Source organism: Meles meles, chromosome 2 (genome assembly GCF_922984935.1).
Source record: "Meles meles chromosome 2, mMelMel3.1 paternal haplotype, whole genome shotgun sequence".
Taxonomy (NCBI): domain Eukaryota; kingdom Metazoa; phylum Chordata; class Mammalia; order Carnivora; family Mustelidae; genus Meles; species Meles meles.
In genome coordinates, this window is record NC_060067.1 from 12,219,264 (window position 1) to 12,230,415 (window position 11,152).

The 11,152-nt window shown below is 41.6% G+C and overlaps 1 protein-coding gene across 1 annotated transcript; it reads right to left on the minus strand.

Moving 5' to 3' along the window:
- Window positions 1-585: 585 nt before the first annotated feature.
- Window positions 586-1,808, minus strand: LOC123935118 (glyceraldehyde-3-phosphate dehydrogenase-like). The gene has a single exon (XM_045995588.1). The coding sequence runs from the start codon at window positions 1,791-1,793 to the stop codon at window positions 861-863; it is 933 nt and encodes a 310-aa protein (XP_045851544.1). The 5' UTR covers window positions 1,794-1,808; the 3' UTR covers window positions 586-860.
- Window positions 1,809-11,152: the final 9,344 nt, after the last annotated feature.

Below are 11,152 nucleotides of genomic sequence, written 5' to 3' on the forward strand. Positions count from 1 at the left end.
AAAAACCAGGCATTCCCAGCCCAGGCCAGCGGGAAAATTTCAGTGTGTGATCGCTGCTTGGAACCTCTCTGGAAGTCTAGAGCTGCCCAGACAGCTGCCATGGATTTGGGTACAAGGAGGAGATCCTGCATCCCCAGGGACCATGACTCAGAACCTACTCTGCCAGCAGCTCTGCAGAGCATTCCGAGGCTTCTCTCTGAGAGGGAGGTCGGGGTGCAGTTTGCTTTCCTCTAAACCTCCAAAAACCATCAAAAGCTGTCAAGGGGAGAGAAAACAGATGAAAGAACATAAAAACCTCCAGAGAACAAAAGCCTGAAAAAAACGGTTTCTTCAGAGCCCACCCCCTTGAGGGGGGCAGGAGGACCTAACTCAGGGAACATCATTATCTGAAAACCCATGTGGCAGGCCCCTCGCCCAGAAAACCAACCAGGAAGGGAAAAAAAAAAAAAAAAAGATGACAAGAGAACAACCACCACTACTTCATAAATACAACTTTTATTTTTAAATCTTTACCACTATTCTGATTCATTTTTTAAATACATATAGATAATTTTTTAACCTATTTACCTTTTTTTTTTTTTTTTTGGCTGGGTACAGTATACTTTATTGATGGTACATGACAAGGTAGGGCTCCCCAAGCACCTCCCCTTCTTCAGGGGGTCTGGGATGGAAATAGTGGAGGTTGGGAGATTCTCAGTGTTTTAGGGGATAAGTTGGGGCAGGGATTCCCCAGCAACTGAGGGCCTCTCTCTTCCTCTTGCTCTGGCTGGGGCTGGTGGTCCAGGGAGCTCTTACTCCTTGGAGGTCATGTGGACCATGAGGTCCACCACCCGGTTGCTGTAGCCAAATTCATTGTCATACTAGGAAATGAGCTTGACAAAGTGGTCATTGAGAGCAATGCCAGCCCCAGCATCAAAGGTAGAGGAGTGCGTATCACTGTTGAAGTTGCAAGAGACAACCTGGTCCTCAGTGTACCCCAGGATGCCCTTGAGGGGGCCCTCTGATGCCTGCTTCACCACCTTCTTGATGTCATCATATTTGGCAGCTTTCTCCAGGCAGCAGGTCAGATCCACAACAGACACGTTGGGGGTGGGGACATGGAAGGCCATGCCAGTGAGCTTCCCATTCAGCTCGGGGATGACCTTGCCTACAGCCTTGGCCGCACCAGTGGAAGCAGGGATGATATTCTGGGCAGCCCCTCGGCCGTCACGCCACAGCTTCCCAGAGGGGCCATCCACAGTCTTCTGGGTGGCAGTGATGGCATGGACGGTGGTCATGAGTCCCTCCACGATGCCAAAGTTGTCATGGATGACCTTGGCCAGAGGAGCCAAGCAGTTGGTGGTACAGGAGGCATTGCTGACAATCTTGAGGGAGTTATCATACTTCTCATGGTTCACACCCATCACAAACATGGGGGCGTCAGCAGAAGGAGCAGAGAGGATGACCCTCTTGGCCCCGCCCTTCAAGTGAGCCCCAGCCTTCTCCATGGTGGTGAAGACCCCAGTGGACTCCACAACATACTCAGCACCAGCATCGCCCCATTTGATGTTGCCGGGATCTCGCTCCTGGAAGATGGAGATGGACTTCCCATTGATAACAAGCTTCCTGTTCTCAGCTTTGACTGTGCTGTGGAATTTGCCATGTGTAGAATCATACTGGAACATGTAAACCATGTAGTTGAGATTAATGAAAGGGTCATTGATGGCGACAATATCCACTTTACCAGAGTTAAAAGCAGCCCTGGTGACCAGGCACCCAATTCGGCCAAATCCGTTCACTCCGACCTTCACCATCGTGTCTCAGGCACGCGGCTGGCACTGCACCTGAAGATCCGGCAGTCTGTCGAAAGGGGAAGTTCATCACATCACAGTGAGATGTCCAGTACATCAAATTCCTTAGTAACCTTCTAACCTGAACTTTTTGATACATACACCCGTGTTTTTCTTTTGCTTTTCTATTTTTAAATTTTTTTAAAATTTTAATTTAGTTTAGTCTAGTTTATTCTTTTTTAATTTTTATTTTCTAATATACATATAGAGTTAAACTTCAAGGTAATCCCCTTTCTCCAATCAATGCTACCCCTATAGGCAAACCAATTTTTAATCCCCCTTTATCTTAGGAAAATTGAGTCCCTTAACAAAAACATCAAGATACATCCAGGAAGAATCAAAATGACCTTCCTCGCCCACACTAAGAATTTACAACCACTCTCCCATCTTTTCCTTCTGCCAGTGTTTCTGTGTATTTGTGTTTGTCCTGATAGTATATAAATATTATACTTGGGGTTCTTTCTGATGAGGTTCTTCCCTTTTTTTTGCTTATATATACATATTTTTTTCTCTTGTCATATACTTTTATCAGTCTTTTTGTTTGTCTGTTTTTGTTTGTATACTTCATAAATCTTACCTTGGGGCATATTTGGGCTGAGCCTTCTCTTTTATCTTCCCTTTTTTTCCTGCCTCTCTCGCTCTCTCTTTTTCTTTTTTCTTTTCTTTTATTTTTTTTCTTTCTTCTCTATTTCTTTTTCTTTTCTTTTTTCTCTCATTTGGGTGGGGAATCCTGATTGCACAGAAGCATTCCAGGTGCATCTTGACTGCACCACAGTCGATACATCCAGCTACATCTGTTCAGTCATCTCTTACCAAAATGACTAGGAGGAGGAATGCCCAACAGAAGAAAAATACAGAGGATGGACCTTCTGCAACAGAGCTAATGACTATCGACATAGACAATATGTCAGAAAAGGAATTCAGGCTAACAATTATCCAGGCAATAGCTAGGTTGGAGAAAGCCATGGATGACCAAACAGAATTGATTAGGGCAGAACAGAAAGCCACCAGGGATGATGTTCACAATGTTAGGCAGAACTGAAAGCCACCAGGGATGATGTTCAAAATGCTCTCAATGAATTCCAATCTAATCTAAATTAGGGTAACTGAGACAGAAGATAGAATTAGTGATCTGGAGGACAAACAGATAGAGAGAAAGGATCAGGAGGAAGCCTGGAACAAACAGCTCAGAAGCCACGAAAACAGAATCAGGGAAATAAATGATGCCATGAAACGTTCCAACATCAGAATTATTGGAATCCCTGAAGGAGAGGAAAAAGAAAGAAGTCTAGAAGATATAGTGGAACAAGTTGCCTATGAAAATTTTCCCAATCTCATGAATGGAAACGTTCATGTACTAGAGGCAGAGTGGTTTCCCCCCAAGATTTAGATACTCGAAAGTCCTCACGACACCTGATAGTTAGAATGAAGAATTATGATTCTAGACAGACCCTCTTAAAAGCAGCTAGGACAAAGAATCTCCTTACATACAGAGGAAAGTCCATTAGAATAACGTCAGACCTGTCCACAGAGACCTGGCAAGCCAGGAAGGGCTGGCAAAATATATTCAGAGTACTAAATGAGAAGAACATGCAGCCAAGAATACTTTATCCAGTAAGACTGAAATTCAAAATGGATGGAGAGATAAAGAGTTTCCAAGACCGGCAAGGCTTAAAAGACTATGCAACCACCAAGCCAACACTGCAGGAAATATTAAGGGGGGGGGGGTCCTATAAAAGAGAAAAAATCCTAAGAATATCATTGAACAGAAATACAGAGAAAATCTACAGACAGAAAGACTTCAAAGGTAACATGATGTCAATCAAAACCTATCTATCAATAATCACTCTCAATGTGAATGGCCTAAATGCACCCATAAAATGACACAGGGTTACAGATTGGATAAAACAATAGGACCCATCCATATGTTGTCTACAAGAGACCCAATTTGAACCTAAAGATACACCCAGACTGAAAGTGAAGGGATGGAGAAGCATCTTTCACGCCAATGGGCCTCAAAAGTAGGTCGGTGTAGCAATTCTCATATCAGATAAATTAGATTTTAAACTAAAGACTGTAGTCAGAGATACAGAAGGACACTACATAATTCTTAAAGGGACTATCCACCAAGATGGTCTAACAATTGTAAATATCTACACCCCCAATATGGGAGCAGCCAATTACATAAGAAAACTATTAATCAAGATAAAGAGTCCTATTGATATGAATACATTAATAGTAGGAGATCTTAATACACGTCTCTCAGTTAGACAGATGATGGAATCAAAGTTAATAAAGAAATAAGAGCATTGAATGAAACATTGGACCAGATGGACCTCATAGACATATACAGAACATTCCACCCTAAAACAACAGAATACTCATTCTTCTCAAGTGCACATGGAACCTTCTCCAGAACAGACCACATACTGGGTCACAAAGCAGGACTAAACTGATACCAAAAGACTGACATCATTCCCTGCATATTCTCAGATCACAATGCTTTGAAACTGGACCTCAATCACAAGGAAAAGTTTGGAAGGAACACAAACACCTGGAAGCTAAGGACCACTTTGCTTAAGAATGCTTGGATCAACCAGGAGATCAAAGAAGAATGGAAACAATTCATGGAAACCAATGAGAATGAAGACACTTCGGTCCAAAAGCTATGGGATACAGCAAAGGCGGTTCTAAGGGGGAAATACATAGCCATCCAAGCCTCCCTCAAAAACATTGAAAAATCCAGAATACACCAGTGGTCTCTACACCTTAAAGAACTGGAGAATCAACAACAAATCAAACCAACTCTACATGTAAGAAGGGAAATAATCAAGATTAGAGCAGAGATCAATGAGGTAGACACCAAAGATACAGTAAAACATATCAATGAAACTAGAAGCTGGTTTTTTAAAAGAATCAATAAGATCAATAAACCATTGGCCACACTAATCCAAAAGAAAAGAGAGAAAGCCCAAATTAATAAAACTATGAATGAAAAGGGAGAGATCACAACTAACACCAAGGAAATAGAAACAATCATCACAAATTATTACCAACAGTTATATGCCAATAAGCTAAGCAACCTAGATGAAATAGATGCATTCCTGGAAAACTATAAACTCCCAAAATTGAACCAGGAAGAAACTGACAACCTGAATAGACTGATATCTAGTAATGAGATTGAAGCAGTGATCAAAAACCTCCCAAAGAACAAGAGCCCAGGACCTGACGGATTCCCTGGGGAATTCTACCAAACTTTCAAAGAACATATAACACCAATTTCCTTAAGCTGTTTCAAAAAATTGAAGCAGAAGGAAAACTTCCAGACTCTTTTTATGAAGCCAGCATTACCCTGATCCCCAAACCAGGCAAAGACCCCACCAAAAAGGAGAATTTCAGACCAATATCACTGATGAATATGGATGCTAAGATTCTCAACAGGATCCTAGCAAACAGGATCCAGCAGCACATTAAAAAGATTATCCACCATGACCAGGTGGGATTCATCCCTGGGTTGCAAGGTTGGTTCAACATTCGCAATCAATCAATGTGATAGAACAAATCAATAAGAGAAGAGAGAAGAACCACATGGTCCTCTCAACAGATGCAGAAAAAGCATTTGACAAAATCCAGCATCCATTCCTGATTAAAACGCTATAAAGTATAGGGATAGAGAGAACATTCCTGAACTTCATAAAATCTATCTATGAAAGACTCACAGCAAGTATCATCCTCAATGGGAAAAAGCTTGCAGTCTTCCCGTTGAGATCAGGAACACGACAAGGATGCCCACTCTTACCACTCTTGTTCAACATAGTATTAGAAGTCCTAGCAATGGCAATCAGACAACAAAGAGAAATAAAAGGTATCCAAATTGGCAATGAAGAAGTCAAACTCTCTCTTTTTGCTGATGACATGATTTTTTATATGGAAAACCCCAAAGACTCCACCCCCAAACTACTAGAACTCATACAGCAATTCAGTAACGTGGCAGGATACAAAGTCAATGTACAGAAATCAGTGGCTTTCTTATACACTAACAATGAAAATACAGAAAGGGAAATTAGAGAATCGATTCCATTTACTATAGCACTAAGAACCATAAGATACCTGGGAATAAACCTAACCAAAGAGGTAAAGGACCTGTACTCGAGGAACTACAGAACACTCATGAAAGAAATTGAAGAAGACACAAAAAGATGGAAGACTGTTCCATGCTCTTGGATTGGAAGAATAAACATTGTTAAAATGTCTATACTGCCTAGAGCAATCTATACTTTTAATGCCATTCCAATCAAAATTCCACCGATATTTTTCAAAGAGCTGGAGCAAATAATCCTAAAATTTGTATGGAATCAGAAGAGACCCCGAATTGCTAAGGAAATGTTGAAAAACAAAAACAAAACTGGCGGCATCACATTACCCGATTTCAAGCTTTACTACAAAGCTGTGATCACCAAGACAGCGTGGTACTGGCATAAAAACAGACACATAGACCAGTGGAACAGAGTGGAGAGCCAAGATATGGACCCTCAACTCTATGGTGAAATAATCTTCGACAAAACAGGAAAAAATATTCAATGGAAAAAAGACAGTCTCTTCAATAAATGGTGTTGGGTAAACTGGACAGCGATATGTAGAAGAATGAAACTCGACCATTCTCTTACACCGTACACAAAGATAAACTCGAAATGGATAAAAGACCTCAATGTGAGACAGGAATCTATCAGAATCCTAGAGGAGAACATAGGCAGTAACCTCTTCGATATCAGCCACAGCAGCTTCTTTCAAGATATGTCTCCAAAGGCCAAGGAAACAAAGCGAAAATGAACTTTTGGGACTTCATCAAGATCAAAAGCTTCTGCACAGCAAAGGAAACAGTCAACAAAACAAAAAGGCAACCCACGAAATGGGAGAAGATATTTGCAAATGGCAGTACAGACAAAAGGTTGTTATCCAGGATCTATAAAAAACTTCTCAAACTCAACACACACAAAACAGATAATCATATCAAAAAATGGGCAGAAGATATGAACAGACACTACTCCAACGAAGACATACAAATGGCTATCAGACACATGAAAAAATGTTCATCATCACTAGCCATCAGGGAGATTCAAATCAAAACCACATTGAGATACCACCTGACACCAGTTAGAATGGCCAAAATTAGCAAGACAGGAAACAACGTGTGTTGGAGAGGATGTGGAGGAAGGGGAACCCTCTTATACTGTTGGTTGGAATGCAAGTTAGTGCAGCCACTTTGGAGAACAGTGTGGAGATTCCTGAAGAAATTAAGAATAGAGCTTCCCTATGACCCTGCAATTGCACTGCTGGGTATTTACCCCAAAGATACAGATGTAGTGAAAAGAAGGGCCATCTGTACCCCAATGTTTATAGCAGCAAAGGCTACGGTCGCCAAACTGTGGAAAGAACCAAGATGCCCTTCAACGGATGAATGGATAAGAAAGATGTGGTCCATATACACAATGGAGTATTATGCCTCCATCAGAAAGGATGAATACCCAACTTTTGTAGCAACATGGACGGGACTGGAAGAGATTATGCTGAGCGAAATAAGTCAAGCAGAGAGAGTCAAGTATAATATGGTCTTACTTATTTGTGGAGCATAACAAATAACATGGAAGACATGGGGAGATGGAGAGGAGAGGGAGTTGAGGGGAACTGGAAGGGGAGATGAACCATGAGAGACTATGGACTCTGAAAAACAACCAGAGGGTTTTGAAGGGGCAGGGGGGTGGGAGGTTGAGGAACCAGGTGGTGGGTAATAGGGAGGGCACGTACTGCATGGAGCACTGGGTGTGATGCCAAAACAATGAACACTGTTATGCTGTAAATAAACAAACAAAAAAAAAAAAAAGAAGAAGAACCATAAGATACCTGGGAATAAACCTAACCAAAGAGGTGAAGGATCTGTACTCAAGAACTACAGAACACTCATGAAAGAAATTGAAGAAGACACAAAAAGATGGAAGACCATTCCATCCTCTTGGATCGGAAGAATAAAAATTGTTAAAATGTCTATACTGCCTAGAGCAATCTATACTTTTAATGCCATTCCGAGGAAACAAAAGAGAAAATGAACTTTGGGAGTTCATCAAGATCAAAGCTTCTGCACAGCAAAGGAAACAGTCAACAAAATAAAAAGGCAACCCATGGAATGGAAGAAGATATTTGCAAATGACAGTACAGACAATAGAGAGGGCACGTATTGCATGGAGCACTGGGTGTGGTGTAAAAATAATGAGTACTGTTACGCTGAAAATAAATAAATAAATAAATAATAAATAAAATACAAAAAAAATAAAATAAAAAGAGTGTCTTATAAGCAGCATACCAGTAGGTCTTATTTTTAAAATCTATTTTGATATGTTATGTCTTTTAATTGGAGCATTTAATCCATTTACATTCAGAATAATTACTGATAGAAATGAATTTAATGCCACTGTATTAACTGTGTCTTGGTGTTGACCTGTTTTTGTTGATTTTTCTGGAGAATTCTCTGTGGCTTTTGGATTTAAATGCCTGTTCCCCAGATTAAGGAAGTTCTCAGCTATAAATTGTTCTGCTCCCTTTCCTGCTCTTCTTCTTCTGGGGCCCTTATGATATGGGTTTATTGCACTTTATGGAATTACTGAGTTCCCTAAGTCTGTATTCGTGATCTAATAATTTTCTTTCCCTTTATTTTTCAGCTTCATTATTTCCCATAATTTTATCTTCTACCACCACTTCCTTCTTTTGCATCTTCTGTCTTTGTTGTGATTGCATCCAGTCAGTTTTGCATCTCAGTTATAGCATTTTTTATTGCAGCCTGATAGTTTTTAGGTCTTTTTATCTATAGCAAGTGTTACTATGGTGTCTTATGCTTTTCTCAAACCCAGCTAGTATTCTTAGGACTGTTCTAAACTCTTGTTCAGATATATTCCTTATATCTATTTTAACTAAGTCTGTGATTTCTTCTTAATCTTCTTTTGAGGAGAATTCCTCCATCGTGTCATTTTGACTAAGTTTCTGCCTTTTCCATGTTATGAAATCTTGTTATATTTCTTGCTCCTGAGAGTAATGTGATATCAACAAGCGGTCATACACTATCCAGGGACTGGTGCTTCTGGAAGTGTTTCTGCTGTATGCTGTATACACTCTATGCTCTGTTTTGGCTGCTCTTTTCTACAGGTTAGTCCCCTACAGAGTTCCTCCTTGCTTGCAGTGAGGAGTGTTTGAGGCTTTATCTAGGTGTATTTTGATATGTTTGTTAAAATAATCCTGATTAAAACAAACAAATAAGCAAAATCAGAAAAAACCTGGTCCAAGAAAAGAGAAAGGACAAGAAACAACAAAAAAAGCAAACAAACAGATAAACAAAAAAATATAAGCCTGCTTCCAAAGGAAAATTAAGGGGGGAGGGGCTGGTCCTATTTCCATCAGAACTAAAGGTGACACTTTGGAGCAATCAATGATCAGTAGACTTGGTACACATGGGGGCCTGTGTTGGTTCTCTGGGAAAGAGATCCACTGCACAGGATCACAGCCAGACCTGCCCTAGTAAAGATGCCCCTGCAAGGTGCAGGGAGGTAGGCAGTTCCAGCGTCCACTGGAGACACTGTGTTTCTGTGGATGCCCAACCATGTTGGGGGAGGGGTGGCATTGGAAAATGGCACAATTCCACCCTCTCATCCACAAGGATAGGACCTAAACATTGCCACTGTTCAGGAGGCACTCGCAGAAAAACAAAAAATCTCCCCTGCTGTGTCCCAGACCTCAGTAAGATCCCTGCCCTCAACCTGTCCATGCCCAGGCTGACTGCATGCCGGGAGTCATAGTCCTGTGTTTTATCTCTGGCTGGTGGCTGGGATTAAAAACCCCACATCTTAAAGGACCCAGCAAGACATGGACCTGTTCCCCTCCCCCGCAGGAGAGCCGCACAGTGCAGCACCCACCACTGTTCTATCTCAGAAAAGCAGTCACATGGCCACAAGGATGTCTGGAGTCTATGGTAAAGCACAGTGAAAGGCTCTGACCAGATTATCTGTCTTTTGCACGTGTCTCTGTTCCTTGTTATTGAATGGCTGCTCAATGGTGCCCCCCAATCCCCAGGTGCCTTGTCCTAGAGAAGCAATATACCCTCTTCCAAATGTGCTCCAAGAAAGGGAATGTTCTCTCCCAGTGTGACCCGGGGGGGAGTCACACACTATACTGTTCACCTTCCACTCCTAGGCCTCTGTCTTCCCTCTCCCCAGGAGCACTGCTTCCTATCTGGCTGGACGCTTCAGAACAATTTCCTAATTGTTCAAAATGTTTTGATGTTGATCTGCTTTGTTCAAAAATGAGGCAAGCCCAGGGCCTTCCATCTACTCTGCTGTCTTGACTACTCCCCCATAGGTTTGTTTTTATTTGAAGTTTCCAGTGTTCCCCCAAAGTTACCTATATAGCCCCACCATGTGTCATGGGATGATAGTTGGGGACTTGTCTCTGTTCTTCTTCCCACATTAGTAAAAAGTGCCCATTATATTGATGTTATAATATCAACGCATAAAGATTTGCCTCTGCTGCAAGACACACTGCAGGCTTTGCTGGAACATCTGTGAGGGAAAAGATGAGAAATGAATCCACAGAAAACTGGAGACCCAGACACCACAGTAAGGTTTGGGTGTTGTCTGGTCTAGTAAGACACATGTTATTCCGAAAGTTATGATTGATAATATGCAAGTTTATCCCAACACTTAAAATGCTAACGAGGTACAAGCCTTTGTAAAGATTTGGGTTTTGGAAGATTTTTATTCCTCACCAGGCACAATGCACCTCTGTCCCTTATACTGCCTGGTCAATAAAAGATACATGTAGAACTGGGAATCAAAGCAGCAAGCTGCTTTTGAGAAAGCAAAATACTGGTGAAACACATTGACACTCTGGCCGTCTCCTAAGCAGGGTTACCATTTGAGTTAGATATGAATGTGACTTTTTAAGGTATGCATTGGACATTGTGGCAGAGACAACAGAAAGGGAGAATACACCTGTGACTTTGGCCGCAGCTCTGGAAGGGGGCAGAAACCTGATATACCCCCATAGAACTATAGCTCCTAGCAGGGCTCCTCCACCTAGAGTCTCTCACACAGCAGCAGATGCAGCAGCCAGTGGGCTGAGCTCAGAGCAGTCTGGCAGGTGATTTGTTGTTAACTCTTTGCACTGACAGTTGGGCTTTTCTAAAGGGATTAGCCCTATAACTTGGACAATGGAAAATTAAAGTGTGGATGATCATAAGCCAGCCATTTTGGGGGGGAAATGTGTGGAAAGACATTTGGGTC

Bases quoted from the DNA above. Each gene is read 5' to 3' on its own strand.
- LOC123935118 (XM_045995588.1), bottom strand. From the start codon at position 1,793: ATGGTGAAGGTCGGAGTGAACGGATTTGGCCGAATTGGGTGCCTGGTC.